The sequence below is a fragment of the Elephantulus edwardii genome, unplaced genomic scaffold (assembly GCF_000299155.1).
Source record: "Elephantulus edwardii isolate Elephantulus edwardi_28Jun2011 unplaced genomic scaffold, EleEdw1.0 scaffold00005, whole genome shotgun sequence".
In the NCBI taxonomy this organism is placed as follows: Eukaryota; Metazoa; Chordata; class Mammalia; order Macroscelidea; family Macroscelididae; genus Elephantulus; species Elephantulus edwardii.
Window position 1 is genome coordinate 30283604 of NW_006399755.1, and position 21681 is coordinate 30305284.

At 38.9% G+C, this 21681-nt stretch overlaps 1 protein-coding gene across 1 annotated transcript in view; it reads right to left on the bottom strand.

Annotated features, from left to right (window-relative positions):
• Positions 1–21681, bottom strand: part of INADL (InaD-like (Drosophila)) — a 462714-nt gene that overhangs the window by 32656 nt on the left and 408377 nt on the right. The window contains exons 34-37 of the mRNA XM_006879774.1: positions 17351–17434; positions 11187–11380; positions 6442–6589; positions 4784–4870 (exon numbers count right to left, since the gene is read on the bottom strand). Coding sequence (XP_006879836.1) covers positions 4784–4870; positions 6442–6589; positions 11187–11380; positions 17351–17434 — 513 coding nt within the window. The remainder of the gene's footprint in view (positions 1–4783; positions 4871–6441; positions 6590–11186; positions 11381–17350; positions 17435–21681) is intronic.

The window sequence follows — 21681 nt, forward strand, 5'->3', positions numbered from 1 at the left end:
TGACAGCAGATTTTCCCAATGCAATTCGTCTTTTGATTTCCTGACTGCTGTAGGCGGCTAGACGAGACAAAGTATTATTAGGAAATGTACAAATAGCTAGAGTTAACAAACCAAAAGAGAGGAACACTCTTGGCCTTTCTCAACTGAAAGAATTTAAAAAATAAATTCAAGTATCAAGTTGCAACACTGAAGGATTCCATAGACAAAACAATAAAATATGCAAAAAGCACTTAAAAAAAAGATGCCAAAAAAAAGATGCAAGAATACAAAGAGTCATTGCACCAAACAGAATTGGTTGACACAGAAACATAGTAGGAAACAGCATGTGATAGAGAGCCATTGGTAATGAAGGAGGAAGTCCAAGCTGCACTAAGGTACTGGCACAAAACAGGCTCCAGGAATTGACATAATACCAATTGTGAAGTTTCAACAAACAGACGCAGCCCTGATGTGTTCATTAGTTTATGTCAAGAAATTCTGAGGACAGCTTCCTGGCCAACTGACTAGAAGAAATGAATATTTGTTCCTCTTCCCCAAAAAGGTGATCCAAAAGACTGGATATTAACAAACAATATCATTAATACCACACACAAGTAAAATCTTGCTGAAGATTTTTTAAAAATGTCTAGAACAACAACAACAACAACAGAACAATACATGGACAGGTGATTGCCAGAAATTCAAGTTGGATTCAGAAGAGGATATGGCACCAGGGTTATCACTATTGACTGATGACAGATTAATGCTGGCTAAAAGCAGAGAATACCGAATACCAGAAAAATGTTTACTTGTGATTTGTTGAGTATGCAAAGTCATGGCTATGTGGATCATAACAAAGTATTAGCAACACTGAGAAGAATAAGACTCTCAGAATACTAATTGTGCTCGTGAGAAACTTGGACACAGACTAAGAGGCTATTGTCCAAACAGAACAAGATAATATTGTGGGTTTAAGATCAGGAAGAGTATGAGTCAAGAGTGCAACATTTCTCAGTACCTATTCAATCTTTATGTTAAGCAAATCATTCAAGAAGTTGGGCTATATGAATAAGAATGCGACAGACATCAAGACTGAAGGAAGACCTGTACTTGCAGATGACTAAAGAAGCTTGCTTGTTGAAAGTGAAGACTTGAAGCCCTTACTGAAGAACAAAGAGTACAAACTTTAGCATGGATTACGTCTTAACATCAAGAAAACAAAAATCCTCACTACTGGACCAATAGGTAACCTCATGATAGATGGTGAAAAGACTGAAGTTATTAAAGATTTCATTTTAGTTGGATCCACAATCAATACCCATGGAAGAAAGATGTCAAGAAATTAAAAGACACGCTGCACTGGTGTAAAATTGCTGTCAAGGTCCTCTCCAAAGTGCTAACGGAAACAATATCAATTTACAGATAAAAGTGCACCCGATCTATGGGATGGTGTCAACTGCTTCCAATGCATCTGAAAGCTGGCAGAAAGAATGACATCTGAAAGAATGCTTGAGGAAGTGATTTCCTTTGAATTGTAATATTGGGAAAAGATTACTGAATGGCCAAAAAAGTCAAACGAATCTGTCTTGGAAGAAACGCAACCATGATGCTCCTTAGAGGCAGAGATGGTGAAACTTTGTCTCATATATTTTGAACACGTTTCCAGGAGGGGCCAGTTGTTGGGAAAAGATATCATGCTGCAAAATGTAGAGAGTCAGAGAAAGAGGGGGGGATGCTCAACAAGCTGGACTGACACAGTGACTGTAGCCTTGGGCTTGTGGACACAACGAGGATGGTGCAGGATAGAAAGCTATTGTTCTTAGTGTAGTTATGAGTCATCATCAACTGAACATCACCTAGCAACAGCACCCTCCTCCATTTATCCTTCCCTCTCTCAGTGTATCCTCTTTCAAAAAAAGCATTTAAAAGTTAGCTGCAGACGTCACCTTTCATAATGGATACTCATGCAAGAAGGAGTATCTTCCTAACATGATTAAGTCATTTGTGGGACCAGAACCAGAAAAGCACAGCATAAACGATAACTTTTCCTGAAACTATCAGGAAATAAATATGTTTGCCATGCTCTTTATAAATATGTACTTTGCCTGGCTTTGTTATCACTGAATAAAAAGCATTTTCTAGTGTTTTTCCTCCCCGCAATACAAAATTTTCTCTACAGAGTAGAAAAATTCTTTCTTGGCTAACTAGAAAAGCAACCTGGAAAGAAAATGGGTTGGGGAGGGTGGGTGTGCTCCTAAAACCAGAAGTTTTCTTTTACTAAACTCAATTTCTATAGGACAATCCTTTTGGTTGTAATTCTCCTCAGTGCTTTAAAGGTTAGAATTATCTTCTAATTTCCAGGAAGAAATCTGTGCCCTCAGGTGGTCCTGACTGCTCTCAATAGATCTGGAACTGAACATCGCAGGGCAGGATTTCCTTTTTCTCCATATGGATCAAGATCTGGTCTTCAACTAATGGTGATAGAAAATGCTTCCTTTTCAAAACTGACTATAAGCCTTTACATTAGCCAACTCTCAGTACACACTGTCATATCCTGGTCATTACTGTAAAGACAAGAAGACATTAAATTATTATCATTTTAAAACTGAGTTTAATTATCATTAAGTGAGATAAAAAAGGTCTGAGCAAGAGAGTTAAGCGACCAGTATTTGACAAAACATGACAGCTTTTATTCATACAGCAAATAAATGGTTGCTGTTATTGTTAAGTACCACTGAATCGAATATGACTAATAGCGACCCTATGAACAAAAGATCTGAACCTTATTCTATCCTGTGCCATCCTCACACCTAACACACAACATTAGCTTATTTGGTGTCTAATTATGCAGCTTCTAAATTTTTTAGCTTTGTATTTAACCTTGTGTAAAGTTTCATTATATATACTTTTCAAGAAGAGCAGAAAGCAAGGTCTACTCACCACATCACCTATCAATCCAAACTTTTCTTAGAAGAACATCTTTTATCACTGTGGCTTTGCATAGACTATTCCCTCTACCTGTAATGCCTTATTCCTTTTTCACCTGTCAAAAATCCTTTGATGTGAGCCCTAATCGGATGTCTCTGTAGTCTCCTCAAACTCAGCTAGGAAGAATAAATTCTGTCTTCAGTATTATTCTATTTTATATTCTAATCTCCTGTGTGCATCAAATATGATTCTTCCATTAAGGACTCACCTAGCTAAGGTAACTGCTTTGCATCGCTGGTTCCCACTGTTGGTCTGATCCATCCCCAAACACTCTCTCCTGCAATATCACTGCAGCAATCTTCGTATGCATGCTACTTGATACTATTATAGAAGCCAGAAATGAGGGTGGGAAAAATGAAAAATGTAACATGTTCTTCATCACAGTTGACAGCTTTGAGACTTCCCTAAGACTAGTCAGGTAGTCTGTGAACCTAACTGAAAAGAAGTATTTTTTTCACCTATTTTTTAATATCAACGGAGCGAAGTAGACAGCCGATAATATTCCTGAAGCATCCATGGACTAACCATAAAACTAACACTCGCTTCTGAACAAAGGTCTTGGAGAGGCTTTGAGACTATCAAAGCCTAGGGAAGGAACCAAAAGTTGTTTATTTTTTTAAAAACAAAGTTCCATCCCTAACCCTGGAAGGATTGGGTGGTATATGGAAGTTTCTCTAGTTTCATCGCGAGTCAAATGAGGCGAGACAAAGATGGAGCTACTATCTTAATTTTTCTCAGCTGCTAATTGAAAAGAAAAACACTCAAAAAAGCCCCAACAAAAACAACCCCCCAAACGAAGCACTGGAATAACTTTGTTATGGAAAAAAATAGTGGCAATTATATCACCTTGCAAATAAACAAAGCCCACAAAACATCACCTATCAAGAGAGAAACCCCCACATTCCTCCTCTCCTAGGAATACACCAGTAATTGCCCTCAACATGTGTGAGTGGCTATTCACAAGTTAACTTTATAGCAATATTTAATTGAATGAATAGAACAATATTGTGCTAATGAGGGTCAAATTGCCACCAGATGTTGCGTCTTTCATTCCTTCCTTCTTTCTAAATAAACACAGCTGTGGACATGCATTCGTAGGCAATCTAGAACTAATAGTGGGCGAGAAAAGTGGTTCTCAGGAAACACTTGTAGGTCATAAAGGGGAGAAGAATCTGGAGATTAATGAATTTCCATCCTACCTTTCAATTTCATGTCAAATTGGGGCTTCAAACTGGTTCATTTTGGTTTAACCCCCTGCTGAAACTTAATTTTTTCCCCGCCCCCTCACCTCAGATACTAAATCAGAATCTATATTTTAACAAGATTCTTATGTATGCGTAGGGATTTTATGTATAGGTAAGAATCTCTAGGGAGCTCTGGAGTATAACCTAGAGGTAATTGTGCTGCTAACCCATAGGCAGGCAGTTCAAATCCACAGTCTGGGAGAAAGGTTGGCAATCCATATTACAGCCTCTGAAAACCCCTTAGAGTGTCACCTATAATTTGGTTCCCACTCAAAGGAATAAGGTTGACTGAAATATGTATACACAAAAATGAACTGGTTAATCTATACGAACAACTTTGGGATTCTGTTAAAATGTAGATTTACATTGAGTATACCTGGGATTAAAATGCAAATTCTCAGTAAGAGTGTAAAGTGAAATGAATGGATTTGAAGCTGTTTCAGACATACTAAAATACACTGAAAATGATGTTGTGAATAGACTACATATTAGATATTATTTCCAATTAATCGCTTATGAAATAGCATACTTTCTCCTCAGAAGGGTAAGCAAGTCTGCCAGTCATCACTAACCTGGCTCGTGTGTGATGTCTTCCTGGAGGAGGGCCAGGAACCAGCTTGGAGTCTACCAATCTCTAACTGTACGAGGCCCTGAGCACACTTGAAAAGATAAGAACAGAAATTAAAAACAGGAACTGTTATGTTCTAAAACATCACAGCACAGTCTCCACTCATGTCTGCAGCCAGGAATGGTGAGTGGGTGATGAAGGCAACAGAGGAAAAGGTCGTTCAGTAACAAAATCAAGCAAAGTAACCAAAATTTAAACAGACATATTTATCTCATGGCTTCTTAACCTGCTGATGGCATGGACTCAGAAGTACCGCGTTTCAAGTTCTCTCTTCTCCTCTGCCTCCTTTTGGTAAAAGTATTCATGAACACGGAAATAGGTAAGAAAAAGTGGTGAAAAAGATAAGGAAAGAAAAATCAAACATCGATAACTTAAAATCTCAAATCTCTTTAGGAATAACTGAAAGTTGATTATCAGGATTTTCAAGTAAATGAGGCCAGTCATTGCAAAAGCCATTTGTGAAACATACAATAAAACACACATGCTTAATGTTCTCAGCTGCTAATCAACAGGTTGGAGGTTTGAGCCCCCAGAGGTGCTGCAGAAGAGTCTGGAGATGTACTCTAAAATACAGCCACTGAGTACTCTCTGGAGCAGTTCTACTTGGATGCACCTTGGGTTGTCATGGCACCTTGTTTCATAGTTGAATGGAAAGGGACAAGAGTTTTTGTAAACCAGTTGTATGCCTGGGAAGTCAGGTTCAAGTAGTGGAGACATTTGGCAGTGAATTTTGAACCTCAGCAAGATGCAGCTGAGATGGTAGGAAAATGACTTCTGCAGAGTTATGCCATTTCATCTGTAAAATGAGAAACTGCTTTAGAAAATCTTTCACAATCCTTTGCATGATAAAAGTTGGGTTGGACGACTTCTCACTAATTTGCTCTCTGAAAGCCTTGAAGAGTGTGAATCCTGTGGCTTTAGAAGAATGCATCTGATCTACCATCAAATGCATTTGGAGGACCATTGTGGAGTTTAAAAATTCCCACAAGTAAGAGAAGCCAGTTTAGTCTACGGCCATACCACCCTGAATGCGCCCGATCTCATCTGATCTCGAAAGCTAAGCAGGGTCGGGCCTGGTTAGTACCTGGATGGGAGAAAAGCCAGTTTAGCAATCCCAAAGCCAGTTTACCTGCAATATTGCGATTTAGCATAACCAAGTTTTCATTCAAAGTGTTTTCTGAATACTTAAAATGATCAGATATGTAAATTATTTTCTTCAGAGGCCCCGGGAGTGTATTTTCTAAACCTGGAGAAGCGCAAGCCCTTATGAGTATGCCTTCAATAAAGTTTACACCGATCCCTGCGTGGTTCAGCGGTGCCCTCGGCCAGCGTCGGGCAGTGACTGCGGCACCGGTGCCTTCTCACCATCACCTCCTCTTAATTCTAGTTTAGCGTGAGTCCTGTTTTGTATGTGTTTTTATACTTTTAGAAAATAAATCACTTTTTATCAAAAAATAAAAAATAAAATGATCAGATATTAGGCTTCTGTGAAAACATGAGTCAGCATAAAATCAAATTAATTTTCTAACCAGCCTGGATTAGAACAGTTCCCACTGGATTAGTGATGCCACTGAGCCAGAAAAGTCAAGAGACTGGACTCACCTTTAGGACAGTGGCCACTGTCTCCTGTGAGGCACTTCTCATGTCCTCTCCATTCACAGATAATATCTGATCACCCTGAATCAATCTTCCATCAAGGTCTGCAGCTCCACCTTTGACGATGTCAGAAATAAAGACGCCACTTCCACTTCTGTTAATACCAAAAAGCCGTGAGGTACAACCTAATATGCCTTTATTAAATCTGGGAGCACCAACATTCTGTATCTCTCTCTGTCTCACTGCTGTTGAGTCAGAACCAATTCATAGCCGACCCTCCAGCAGATTGTCTGAGGCTGTAAATTACATGAGAGGAGACTATCATTCTCCCAAGGAGTGGTTTGTGGATTCGAACTGAGAGAGGTGCTACCATTGGGTTAACAATGTAACACCCTATAGATTACACCACCAAAGTTCACTAGTGAAAAAGAAATAATATTTCTTTATTAGATGTCTTTATTAAATCTGAGATTTCTGACATTCTATTTAGTTAAATTGCTATATACCATCGAGTCAGAACCAAGTCAGAGCACGACTCTCCAGCAGGTTTTCAGAGGCTGTATGTCACACAGGAGATTACCCATCTTTTTCTCTCGGAACTGCTGGTGTACTTGAACTGCAAGCCTTTGGGTTGTCAGCACAATTCCTTACCACTAGGCCACCAGAGCTACGTGACATCCTATACAGACATCCTAAATCTTAAGACTTGGAAGGAAAGACCCTATAAGGCCATATTAGCCATTAGTATTTACCAACTTGCTAAATGATAAACTTCCATTCATTCAACCATTAAATTGTTTATGCCTATTTATGCTGTCTATTGGAATATTCATTTTTATTGGCTCAAGGGCATAATTTCTACAAAATGATAATTTTAGTAAAGTGGAATAAAAATTCACTTTAAAAGGCAGAATTAAGTATTCTTAAAAATGACAGGCTATTTCCCTAGAGAAGATTAGTACAATTACTACTACTCATTCCACATTTTGTAATGCTGTGGTGACTTGTTTGTTGCTGCAATGCTGGAGACTCTTCCACTAGTATTCCAAATGCCAGCAGTTACCAATGGGGGGCACATTTCAGCTAAAGAGCATTTCTCAAGTTGAAAGAACAGAAGTTCTTAAGTTGCCTTAAGTTGCAACAGTGATGAATTCTATCAATAAAATACTGAAGGATGTACGAGACCTCAAAAGATGTGCCCATTCCAAATAAAAGTAACAGAGCACAACATGGAAATTATCAAATAATATCATTAATATGACACACAAGTCAAGTTTGGTTGAAGCTAACGAAAAAAACTGTTGTAGCAGTACAATGACAGGGAACTGCTAGATCATTAAGTGCAATTCAGAAAATAATGCAGAATGCTCTCATTGGATGGATCTTGCCCGAGAGAAGAGAATACTCGAAAGATTTGCTTTATTTTACCTGTGTTTTACTGACTATATGAAGGCATTTGACTGTGTGGCTCAAAACAAATCATGAAAAACATAGCAAAAGCCAGGAAATTCAAATCACTTAATTGTGCTTCTGCAATACCTGTACATAGACAAAAAGGCAGTCATTCTAACAGAAGAATGGGATGCTGCCTGGTTTAAAAGCAACAAATGTATGCAGCAAAGTTGTAATGTTCCCTTCCTGACTCAATCTGTACGCTAAACAGCTAATTTGAGAAACTGGACTGTATAAAGAAGAACATGGCATCAAGACTGGAGGCAAACTCACTACCAACCTATAATACACAGATGAGACAATCCTGCTTGCTGCAAATGAAGAGGACTTGTAGCTCTTACTGATAAAGATAAAAAAATTACAGACTTCAATATGAATTACATCTCAACACAGAGAAAACAAATATCTGCACAACTGGATGAATAAACAATGTCATGATAAAGGGAGAAACCATTTAAACTGTCAAAGATTCTCTTATTTGAATCCATAATCAATGCCCTTGAAAACACAGAGCATTCAAAAAATCAAACAGTGTATGATATGAGGCAAATCTACTGCAGAAGATCGCTCTAGAGTGATAAAAAGATAGAATTTTTGTGGACTAAGTTGTGCCTGACCCAAGATTTGACATTTTCTCTTTCCTCGTGTGCATGTGAAAAGTGAACAATAAATAGGGACGAATGAAAGAAAAAGGATGCTTTCGAATGACAGTGTTGTCAGAGAATACTTGACTATCCATAGAAACATGGAGGAATGAACAAACCTGCCTTGAAAATGTACAGCTAGAATGGTCCTTAAAAGGGAGGGTGATGAGACTTTGGTTATGGTATTAGGAGGGACCTGTTTCTGGAGAAGAGTATCATTCTTGGTAAAGTAGAGAGGCAGTGAAAAGAGGAAAGTCCTCAACAAGCTGGATTCACAGTAGTTGCAATAATAGGCTTGAACATAACAATGACTGCAAGGTTGGCACAGGCTGAGTACTCTTTCATTCTGTTGTGTTCAGGGCCGTTCTGAGTGAGAATCAACTGACAGCACCGCACGACAGCAGCAACTAGCATCTGGTCACTATTCTTTTTCTTCTTTCCACTTCCTCTTTCAGTATTTTTAGAGTTTTAGTAGCCTAGTGGCAAGAAATTGCGCTGCAGTCTCAAAAACACGTGGTTCGAGACCACCAGATGACCCACAGGCAGGAGAAAGATGAGCAATCTCCTCCCGTGCAACTAACTGCCTCTGAAAACCTGTGGGAAGGGTCAGCTACAGGTCAGTTCCAACTCGATGGTAAACAACAACAACAACATTTGATGAATAGTTATCTATAGCATTATTCAAGATAAATTGGAGAGGTTAACAAGTATGTACCTTAAAAATTTTTCATCTCATTTTAGTTCCCCATTCTGTAAAAGTGTTCTCTCTCTCTCTCTTTCTCTTACTCGTAGGTTAATGTTACTCATATATTGGGTATCTCCAAGAGACATTCTGGGTATATATAATCAAACTGATGTGTGTAAGTACATATGTACATGTGAATGAATGAATACACATAAATATTTTCTCCTCCAGTTTTGTTTTCTTTCAGTTCACCTTTTATCCTTTTTAACATACCTTGGTGATTTCTGCACATCAGTACCTGGAAAGTCCTCAGTGTTGTATTGGGTTTTTTTTTTTATGGCTACATAATAATCTATGGTAGAGTTTCATCAGGGGAGTATATTTTATCTCCATTCTTTAGAGATTACAAACAATGTGCATGAACACCGTACCTCAAGTGGTCCTAGTGGATTTTGAGAGCTATGCATCTGATCCATCACAAAGGAACTTTCTGTGCTAAGGAATGTTAAGTGTCCTTAAAAACAAACACTGAAACACTGGGGCCTTATGAAGGTTAAGTCAACGATTCACTGAGAGACAAGAAAGCACAAAAGCATTACTCTAAAACGGAATCTCTCCAGGCATGTGCATGTGACACCACTAGAAAGCAAACTTCAAGACAGGCTCTGTCAGTTGCTGGGCACCCAGAATGTGGGCTGACTTTGTTTGCAATTTTGAGTGTCTTCTTTATTTGCTTTCTAATACAGTTTTCAGAGTGATGATTTTATGGTGTTAAAGCAAAAACACAAGATAATAATAATGAGCGTACAATTCTTGGCACAAAACTAGTGCTCAATAATGGTTGTTAAGATTTTTATTTCAATAAAAACAGAAGGTCAGAAAAAAAACCCATTAGGCTAGAGATCTGAAAGGACACCTGAGATCGTACATATCAGACCAATTTGAATGCTTCCTAAGAAGATAGTATAACTTAAGGTAATATTAGGGAATCACCTGGAAATTTTGCAGCCTTGTTGGAATTCATATACAATACATGTCTAACAGCCAGCAAACTGTGGGAGCTAGAACCACAGCTTCAGGATATTACTTATCTCCCCAGTAAACTGCAAGAGAGAACTTACTAACAGTATCCTGGAACAATTACTGTAATTCACATCACATGGTGAATGACGCACAGTTACATCAACACAGCAGCCTCCTAGAAACTATGCTCATTTATAGTGCAAACTGTTCATTTTTGAGGGACATCATTGGTTGTTTCTGTTTTAAATAGAGAAGTACTGATATATCAGGAAGAATTTATGCTGGAGTCTCAATTCTGTCCACTCAACTAGTTTTAACACAATATGAAATGAATGCTCTGTGTTCTACAGCAGAGCAAACTCAACGTTGTACCAAGAGATCCACATCTTTTCTTGGGATTAGACATTTCTTGGGGAGATGGTTGTTGTGTACCATCGAGTCAGAACCAACTCATAGATGATGTCCTCGTGGGTTTTCAGAGGCAGTAAATCACACAGAAGGGGAGACTGTCCATCCTTCTCCCCTGGAGCTTCTGGTGGATTCAAACTGAGTCCCTTTGTGTTGCCAGCACAATTCCTTACCACTAAGCCATCAGAGCTCCCTTCCTGGGCATGGGGACCTTAATTAATGCCTAGTAGCAAGCTTCAGATCTAGGTGGTTCCATGTTGAAAAGTCCTTTGTGACTCTGATCCTATTCTAATAGGAATAAGAGTCTGAACATTCAGAGTAGATTGGGCTTGGGGTTCCATCTTGATGTGACACTATTTGAGGGTAGGGAAAGAGACTAAGTATTTGCTCAGGAATATGATCTATTTTGTTCAAACATTAATAAGTATAAGAATTTTAGAAATCATTATCATTAAGTGTATGTTAGACTCTATCAGTGTTTAACAACATAAGTGCCTCGAATTCTGAACAAAAAGCTAATCCGACTTGTATTGTTTTACCGTTTCCCAACGATGCTCAGGCCCAGTCCTCGGCCAGCTTTCTTCTGCAGATCCACAGGAAAAATGTCCAAGTTCTCCTCATCCCTGTAGTGCGCCTCGTCTCTGAACACCACCAGCTGCACCTTCTGGGGAGTCTGCCGCAGGGCTGTGATGGCCTCCTCGTGGCTGGCATTCCTTAGATCAACCCCGTTAACCTGCAATAATGGGCATCGCTGAAGAGCTGCTGACAGCAGAGGCAACATATGTCTATCCATGCTCTGCAATCCAGTGAACAACTCCAGAAATCACCAGTCATTCCCCACACCGGCGCTGTCCACTTGTAGTACTCCAAACCCAAACCAAAGCTGCTGCTGTCAAGCTGAGTCCAACTCATGTTGTTGTTGTTGTTAAGTGCTGCTGAGTACACCATGACTCACAGTGATCCTATGAACAATAAGAGTAGACCCTTGCCCTATCCTGCTCCATTCTCACAACCTCTGCCAAGCTTGAACCCATTGATATAGTTACTGTGTCAACATTCATAACAATGGAGTCCAACTCATAGCAACCCTCTATTGGTTTGCCCAGGCTGTAAATCTTTATAGGAGGCCACTCAAACTTCTCCAGTGGAACTGCTGGTGGATATGAGCTACCAAACTTTCAGTAAGCAGTGCAATACAGAATGCACTACGTCACCAGAGCTGTAGATGATATCCCATGGCCCTCACTCCCATCCCAAATAAGGCCAGAAAGTTAGGACACATGATAGTGCAATTTTACATTGCTCTGAACTTTATGAGGAAATCAACACTATAGAGGGAGTGGAGCTTCACTAGCTCATTTAATTGAGATGAAAGGGCAATAAATAGTAGCTATTATAGATTCCACTTGCTTAGTAGAGTTGACATGTTCATTCTTAATTGTTAACATCACAACTGCTTTATGACACTGGAGATAAGAGATGTGTATTTCTAATACCACCAAAGAGCCACTAAAATTCTTTCATTTGAATCTGGGGCTAAGCAAATAGCTAGGACTGCATTTTAAACAGCAAGCACAAGGGGCTTGAACGAGAGGTGACAGAGAAGCCAAAGCTCTGCATTTTGTGAGTTAAGTGAAGTTGGGAAGTTATATTACCCCTGAGACTGTTTCCTTTCCTGTTAAATAGACAACACAGCCAATTTACTGGGTTTTTAATTTATGTAGCGCTTAGATGTTAGCTCTTTATAAAAATACGTATTTAATCTTATGCTAACTCTCTGAAAGAGATACTGCTATTACAACCATTTTACAGACGTGGAAATGAAGGCATAGGGAGGTTAAGTAAATTGGCCAGGGTTACCACAGGTGGTGGAAGAACCAATGTTTGAATTCATAAAATCTGTCCATCCATCCTTAGTCCCCATGTCATGCTGCCTCCCAATTTATCCTTAGGATGATCTACAGCACCTCAATGATCCAAGGGAAGTCATATCCTGATATTAGTTAATGAATTAGATCTAAGGGAGACACTCAGGAGCAAAGCAGCCCAGCAATCAGAGGAAGAGAGTCATTGGGTAACCAAATGCTCAGGGCCAGAGCTAGGGGAAATGGCAAAGAGGAAAGGATGGGCCACAGTCACAGATAGGTGGATGACAGAGCAGACATATTATTCTGAGATGGTCCTTTTGCTATTTGTTCAAGTGTGTCCAGGTGTGCTCCAAGCACACCAAGCCCATTTCTGAAGCCCTGCTCCTTCACTTGTACAATGAAGCCTACGTCTTAGTCAATCCTAGAATTCTAAATACTACAGATGGTTACAGAGAAGGGAGAAATGAAGCCTTCCTTAAGAAGGTGATTTTTGAGCTATTGAAAAAAATAACTCTAAGAACTATGGAAATGCTTAAGAGTATAATTTTCAAGCTATTCTCCCCACCCCACATATCTTGATGGACTACATTTTCATTTAAATTATCCACACAGCATATTGTTGGTGGTGGTACGTACTGTTTAATCAGAACTGACCCATAGCTGACTCTCCAGTGGGTTTTCAGAGGCAGTTAATTGCACGGAAGAAGACTGCCCATCCTTCTCCCACAGAGTGGCTGGTGGCCTCGAACTGTGTGCCTTTGGGATGGCAGCACAGCTTCTTGCCACAGCAAAAAGAATGATAAATATCTGCACTAACAGTAGTTAAGTAGGGGTTTTGTAAAATGATAAACTCCAGTTCTATTGTAGACTCCAATTTACCGTTTATGTGTAATGTCATCAATCATTTAAGCTAAACTCCAGGCATGTCTTCTACAAATCACTGATAATTGCTATCAGCCACACCTACTGCTTAGTGTGGTGTGGGTGAAATGAAACAAATCTTGTTAATGCAGGAAAATTGCAGTCATGCTATTTTCTCTTTGCGTGATTATTTACTGTTACGTTAGGCTAATGAATGCATTCTCATTATTGGTAAAGTAAGGCCATAGAACACACAGGAACACAATGTTTAGGAAATAGTGTGAGACTGATGAGTTCCTTTTATTCCAATTGATGGCACACAAGACCACCCACCCAACGCAAAGACAAGTTACCTCTGTAGATTGAAGGTGAACTTTCTAAGCCTCTGAGTACCTTTTGTAAAAAACCTGTACCAGTTACATTTTTAATGAAATGTGTTGTCATTAAACATTAACTTTGAAAAAAACAATTTCTACTGAATTCTAGTATTAAGATGCCCGCTGAAATCAAAGTGATCTTTTCTAAGTTCAGTTTCCATTTGGTTCCCCATCACAAAATATTTCACTGATCGTAAGAAATAATGGTGGGTGGCCTGCATGCTGTCACATGGTGTATCATATTGAGTGCTTTACAAGAGCACTTTATACATTATTTAGATCATTGATTCTAGATGAGTAGGTGTGGGGCTAGTGCAGCAATAGGTATATAAAGAAGTGTGTGAACTGCACTTTTAAAGAGAAATTAGAATCTATTTAAGGCAGTGGTTAACCATTACTTCATTCCACAGGGAAAATTAAGCATTAACCTTCTACTCTTGCTGCTCTCATCTGTACCAAAATAGAGGGGGATGAAGAATATGGTAGGGAAAAGGAAGGACACACAGTAAAAGAAGAATTAGAAAGATAAGTTTGCTGTGACTTCCAGCGACCCTGACAACAGCAGACCTGAACCCTGCTTCATCCTGCCCCATTCTCACAATGCCTGTCAAGCTCAAGTCCATGGTCACAGTCACCGTGTTCATTTCTCTTATTGAGGGTCTTCCTCTTTCTCTCTGACCCTCTACTTATCCAAACACAATCTCTCTCCCCAAGAGGACTGTTTCCTCCAGAGAATATGCCCCAAGTGAGATGAAATTTCACCATCCTTGCTAATCTAAGACATTTAGTCCATGCTAAAACAACATGCCTCTGGAAACGCTATGAACTTTGATAAATGACAATAGTTATAGAAAGACTTTAGGCCTTTTGTACATAGGGTCGCTGTGAGCTGTGCCCAACTCGATGGCAATCAACAACAACAACAACCAGAAAACTAAACCACAGAGTACCAAAAAGCAAGGATATCAGCTTATAGATTAAGTTGTGCCTGATTCAAGTCATAATCTTTTCAATTACTTGCTATGCATCTGAAAGTTGGACTATGACTAAGAATGACAGAAGAAGAATTGATGCCTTTGAGTTGTGGTTTTAGAGAAAAATATTGACTATTTCATTTACTGCCAAGAAAACAAACAGGTTTGTTCTGGAGAAGGTGAAACCAGGGTGCTCCTTGAAGGCAAGGATGGTGAAACTCCATCTCACATACTTTGGGCATGTTGTATAGTGTGTGCAGTCATTGGAGAGGACATCATGCTTGGAAAGGTAAGAGAGGACGGAGTGATAATGAGCCCAAGTGCGTTGGAGAAGGTGAGAATGGCATAGGATATGGCAAAGGTCGGCGCCGTTTCTCGTAGGGTCACTACAACTCATAGTTGACTTGACGGCACATAGTAACAACTACAACAATCACAGAACCATAAAGTACCTCCATGCTGAAAAAACTGACTATATTTTGAAAGCAAAATCTAGTTTGTCCTAATTTAAGAATGTACATGGTATTAAAATCGTGAAAGGCCAGCTTGCAGAATGCAAAGAGCCCACATAAATGGAAAGGCAATTATTTGGAAAATACAAGCAGTTGCCTTGCTTTGAGGTCTCAAATGTCCAATCAAAGTTTGCCTGCCTTCTTCTACTGGAAACTTTTAGGCCACAAGCTGATTAAACATTTGCATGCAATGTCCACAACTAGAACAGATACAAAGGCCAATGCTAAAAGTGAAAGCTGCCTTGGAAAGGAAGTGTGCTACCTGGCCAAGCTGGGAGAAAGTGCATTCCCTGGTCTGAGATTAAAGCTTGTCCCGGTTCTCTTAAATGACAGATTTGGCCAGGCACTTAGAAGGGCTAGTAGAATTCTGGAAATAGTTTACTCGGTCTTTCAAATTCTCTTTCCATTTAAAAAAAAAATTGCTTTCTTTATACTAATCAACTAAGTATTTACTTGCATATCAATATAGTGTAAGGAACAGAGCAGTTACAGCTATTAATGAAAATAAATTGGTCCCTCATTTGTTCTTGAATAGTTTTTGAGGAATAAAACCCAAGAACCAAATCCACTGAAACTAACTTGATTTTGGCACATGAAAACCCACCATCAGGTTTCCATGGCTGCCAATTTTTTTACAGAAGGGGACGGCCTATCTTTCTCCTGAGGAGTAACTAGTGAATTTGAACCCTGATCTTTCAGTTAATGGCCCAACATATTACACACAATGCCACCAGATCTCCTTTATTGAGGTGTAAATGGTTAAAATGTACTTGACATATCTAAAGTGAACACTTGATATATTTTCAAATATGTGAATTACATTTACAAAACACACTACCATAATTGAGAAAGTGAATATATTAGAATCTTGACTACAGAGAATCATGAACTTACAATTCCTCTAAGTATCAAGGCATATACATATCTATGCTCTCAAAATTTAATCTGTATTCTTTTACAAGGCAAATAATGATAATTCTAGCTGATTGGGAAATTTAGGGAAGGGAGGAAACAATAAAACGAAAATACCATATATCTAATCACTAAAAAACAGTGTTGTAAGGGATAACAGTCTTACCAGTTGCCAAAGAGGGCTTACTTATTTTCCTAACCTCATACACTTGTACATTAATGAACCAACTGGGAATTTGTCCTAAGCCAATGACGAAGCACAGTAAAGACCTACAGGAGAAACCCTATAACTTGCTCTGAATTTAATTTGCAGTCAGCCTGACCTCTCCTTTAACTCCTTCTTGTCTATATTTTGTGCCTTTAATTATATCTCCAGTTTCATCTTGGGAGGCAGAAATAAACCACTAAAGGGAAAAATACAATTCTATGATGTCATTCCTAATGTGCTCTATTAAAGCTGCAAGGGAAAATGCACATGCCCACCATAAAATGTTAACCATTCAATTAAATTCACCCAATGAAAGAAATAAATGTTGCCTAAAGGTTTCACACCATAGAAAAAGCTCTTTAGTTCCACCCACCAGAATGCCTGGCGTTGGCTTTCCATTCATCCGTCCCCAGCTCAGACACTGCATGCCTTGGCACGTTTTAAAAAGCTTTAACGCCTCTGCTAAATGAATCCATTAGAAAGAGTCAAGTTAAAGCATTTCAATTTTTAATAAGTACCATATACCACCTAAGGGGAGAAGGTTCTCTGTTTTTATTAGCTTAAAAACATAGGTGGCAAAGTATGACCTCTGTTTAACGTACAGATTTATTAGGATTAAGAAAATAATTTTTGAAGCATCTTTAAACAGCAGCTGCCTGTGTATACGTGTTGTTAGTAGGGGATTTGGAGAGGTATATGGAGATACGAAAAAATTAAATGGAAATATCATTATATCATTATACGTAGTAGGTTTTTTTCAATTGAAACTTATTTTTCACAACAAATTTAGGGTGATAATTTATCATGATTCTAACCCAGGAAACTATTTAACACACACTTAAAAAATAATAAGAGGAAGAATCCACTGTATGTTTCATAAAATGAGAATATAGTTGAGTAGATGACATTTAATAAATAAATGAAATTTGTGGCTCAAGATCAGCAAAGGAACTATATTTATCAGCATAAAATAAAATTAGAAATTCTATACCTCCAGTATTTGGTCACTAGCCCAAAGTCTTCCATCTCTGGCTGCTGCTCCTTCTTCATAGACTTCATGTATCACTATAGCAGCCTATAAAAAACACATTGTTATTAATCTTCAACAACCACAAACATCCCCTAGAACAACCAATCAAACAAAAGTGGCAACCAATATTTTAAAATTTGCTAACACTGTTGAATTGTATCTGACATAAAGATAAGTAAGACACGTCGCTCTGTTATATTCGGAGCTATAATTCACCCTTTCTAAGTTTATTATTTCATTCCTGTAGAACTGGCTTTGCCTAATATTTCATGTTCAGCTTCCTCCACGTGGTTTACAGTTAACCCTGCACACTGCTGCTGTGCGTGAACTTGAAATGAACTGTGTGTCATTCTTATTTATATTTTATGGTATATTCTGAAACACGATTTCAAAAATTTATTGGTATTCAGGGATTTGGCATAGATGTGTGGCCTGATGAAGAAAATTTGCAAGGCCTCATTACTTGAACAATTTGGGAGGTGGGGGGGAAGAACTTAAACTCAGGAGGCAGACCATGGAGAAGGAAAAACAACCACGTGTTCGAATCTTGATTCTGCCATTATGTAATCTTGGGCAAATGAGTTCCTTTGAATGTAGCATCTATATTCATAAAATCAAGATAAAAATATGTGGTATGGAGATGGTTTGCCTGACCCAAGTATTTTATGGCTAAAAATATACTTTTTAAAAAGTCACTTCAAATAGCCTTAAAAAGTATCATTATAATAAAAACCCCATTTACTCACATAAAAGCGTAAAGCAATACCATAGAATTCTGTACTATGCCACACAAATACTTTCATCTCATCTCCTCTCCTCAGAGACAACTATCACCATTGATTTCCTAAGAATCTTTCTAGAAATCATATGTGTAAATACACAGTTTTTTGGGTTGGTTTTTTTTTTTTTTTTTCAGTATTTTGGAGGGGTGGAGGGACAGTGTAGGAAAGGAAGACCTGGATGAGATTGATTGATTGATTGATACAGCAATAGGGGTAAGTGTATTGGAATTAGTGAGACTGGCTCAGGACAGGGCAGGGTTCAGAGCTGCTGGATGTAGGGTCGCTATACATCAGAGGTGACTCAATGGCACATACAACACAACAATTAAAAAATATTGTTTGTTCACACTATTTTCCCTCCTCTTTCTCTTAAGGAAATTGCCTGCCTTAAGGTTTCTTACAAAGCAGAAAACCGCAGTAACTAAAAGTCTTTCTCATTTTCATAAACCTGAAGGATAAGGACACAATTTTGTTGAATGCATTATGCTAAGTTGACTGGAGAGTTGCTTGGAGAGGATAAGACCTTCTGAGTGGAGACTAGAAACAGATACTGTGGGTTCCACACTAATGAAAATTTGAACAAGGTCTCTGACTAGACATCTCCCTCCCCAAATGAAAAGACACACACGTTTTCTTTGCAAAGGCAGTTCCACTCCATGGCAACCCCATGCAGTTGCAAAGTAGGCCTATGATTCCCAGGACTGTCAAGTCTGTGACTTTTCAAAATGTAAGTACATTGCACATATTTGTGTTTTGTACCATACAGTGTTTATAATATATATGTATAAATGTGTATATAAGTATGTATATATTTATAATTGCTCCTTGTCATAGTAAAAGATGTCCATTTTGGTGGACCTACTCCCCCTCCAGAAAGTGTATTCTTTGATGGAAAAAAAAAAAAGTAAATGCTCAGGCCTTTCTTCCAGTCCATCTCTGGGTGGGTTCACACCACAAACCTTTTGGTTAGTAGTTGAGAGTTTAACCTTATGTATCTCCCAGGGACTGTTCTTCCTCTCTACATAATAAAATAGTGATGTCACAAGAGACTCAGAATTGCACTATGATGTCAAGAGGCCAAAATAAAAGACAGTAATGCCAAAGTGAAGAAGATGAACAGAACATTTCCAAGAGCAGCTCAAAAAGATACAGCAAAATCCCATAAGGACATGTGCAAAGAGCTGGAGTTACAAAACAAAAAGGGATGAACTTACTCAGGACTTCTCAAGATGAAAGAACTGAAAAATAAAGCCAAGTATTGAATTGCAATACTGAAGGATGCCATGAGTAAAAAGCCTGAATGATCCAAAAAGCATACAAAGAAGATAGAATGAAAACAGAATCATAGTACCAAAACAGAATTGTCTGACAAGTGGCTTATAATCAAGAGTTAATGGTGATAAAGGACGAAATCTAAGTTGCACTGAAGGAACTGACAAAAAAATAAGGCTTATACTAATTGACATGTTTCAACAAACTGATGTAACCCTAGATACGCACACCAGGGTGTGCCAAGGAATTTGGAAACAGGTACCTGGCCAATAGACTGAAGGAGTTCTAGTGGAAATAATTAAAAAAATCACACTGAAGCAAAATCTTATTGAATATTATTAAAAAATTACTAGAACAACACATCAACTGAGAACTGCCAATGTTTAAGGCAGCATTTAGAAAAGATCATGGCACCAGGAATATATATCTTATTGCTGATGTCAGCTGTATCTTGGCTGAAAGCAGTATACAGAAGGATACCTATTTGTATTTCATCATCTATGCAAAGACATTTGATTTTGTGGTTCATAACGAATTGTGACTAACACTGAGAAGCCACACCTAGAACACTTAGCACTGGACATCCTAGGACATGTATTTTTACTCATGAGAAGCTTATATCTAAACCAAGAAGCTGTTGTGTTAACAGAGCAAGGGAACACTGCCTGGTTTAAAATCAAGAAAGTTGTCGGTCAGGGCTATATCCTTTCTCCCTATCTGCTCAATCTGTATGTTGAACAGATCATTCAAGAAGTTGGCCTTTATGAGGAAGAATGTGACACTAAGATCAGTGGAAGACTCATCAACAACCTGTGTTATGCAGATGATACAACTTTGCTTGCTGAAAGTGAGAAGGACTTGAAACATTTGCTGCAGAAGATCAAAGACTATAGCCTTCAATAAGGATTACATCTCAATATCAGGGAAATAAAAATCCTCAACACAGGGCCAATAGGCAGCATCATGATCAAAAAAGAAAAGTTAGAAATTTCCAATGAGTTCATCTTACTTGGATCCACAATCAATAACCTTGGTATCAGCAATCAGGAAATCAAAAGATGTATTTCATTGGGAAAGCCTGCAGTCAGGGACTTCTCCAAAGTGCTGAAAAGCAGAGATGCCAATTTAAAGACTAAGTTGTGCCTGATCCAAGCCATATTCAGTTACTTCCTATACATCTGAGAGTGGGACAATGAATAAAGTTCCAAGGATCAATGCCCTTGAGATGTGGTGCTGGAAAAGAATCCTAAATATCTATTCCATGGACTTTCAAGAGATCAAACAAGTATGTCTTGGGAGTGCAGCCAGAGTGCCCCTTAGCAGGAAGGATGGTGAAACTTTGTCACATGTATATCAGGCATGTTATTAGGAGGGGCTATGAACCATGCTCGACTTGACGGTAATCAATAACAACAGGCCTTGGACAAGGACATCATGTTCAGGAAAGCAGAGGGTCAGCGAGGGAGGAGAAGACCCTCACTGAGACGAACTGACACAGTGACCTTAGCAGTGAGTTCAAGTGTGGCAGAGATGATGAAGATGGCCAGGGGTAGGGCAGGGTTCAGATTTCATGTCCACAGTTGTTATGAGCTGTAGTTGATTCAGGAACATCTAACAACAACAACAATAGTAGGAATTAAACAAATTCTAAAAACCCAAACCCTCTGTGTGTGACACGTTGTGGCTCGTGGTGACCCTACCTAGGGTGTTAGAAGCCTCCTCAACTGTAGAGCGGCTGGTGGATTTACCAGTCCAACACACATAATGCACTATGCTGCTCCTTCCTGAGCAGTGCCTTAATAAACATACAGATTTTGATACCCCACGGGCAATAGTTAGAGGTAAAGCAAATGGGATGACTCCAGGCAGAGTGGAGTATAGCATTGAAAGATATCCTAATTGGAAGCAGTACAATTTTGCCCTTGAAGAGACTGTGTAGGCTTGGACAAGGATATCCTTAGTGACTGCCGGGGTAGAGTGATGACAGGGACCACAAGCTTCCACAGTGGCTGCAACTGCATCCCTGCAATTTTCATCCCTGCCTATCCTCACCCTTCTGCTCCCAACCCTCACCTCCTTCTATCCCCAACATGTTTTTCCCAATTAAAAAAAAATTTTTTTTAAAAAAAGGAAGCTGCAACCCTAGCAGTTAATGAGCCACCAAAATGACTGGGATGGAATATCTTCCCCAAAAGAGCCTCAGAATTAGGTTGCCATCAAGTAAAATGAAACAGGGGT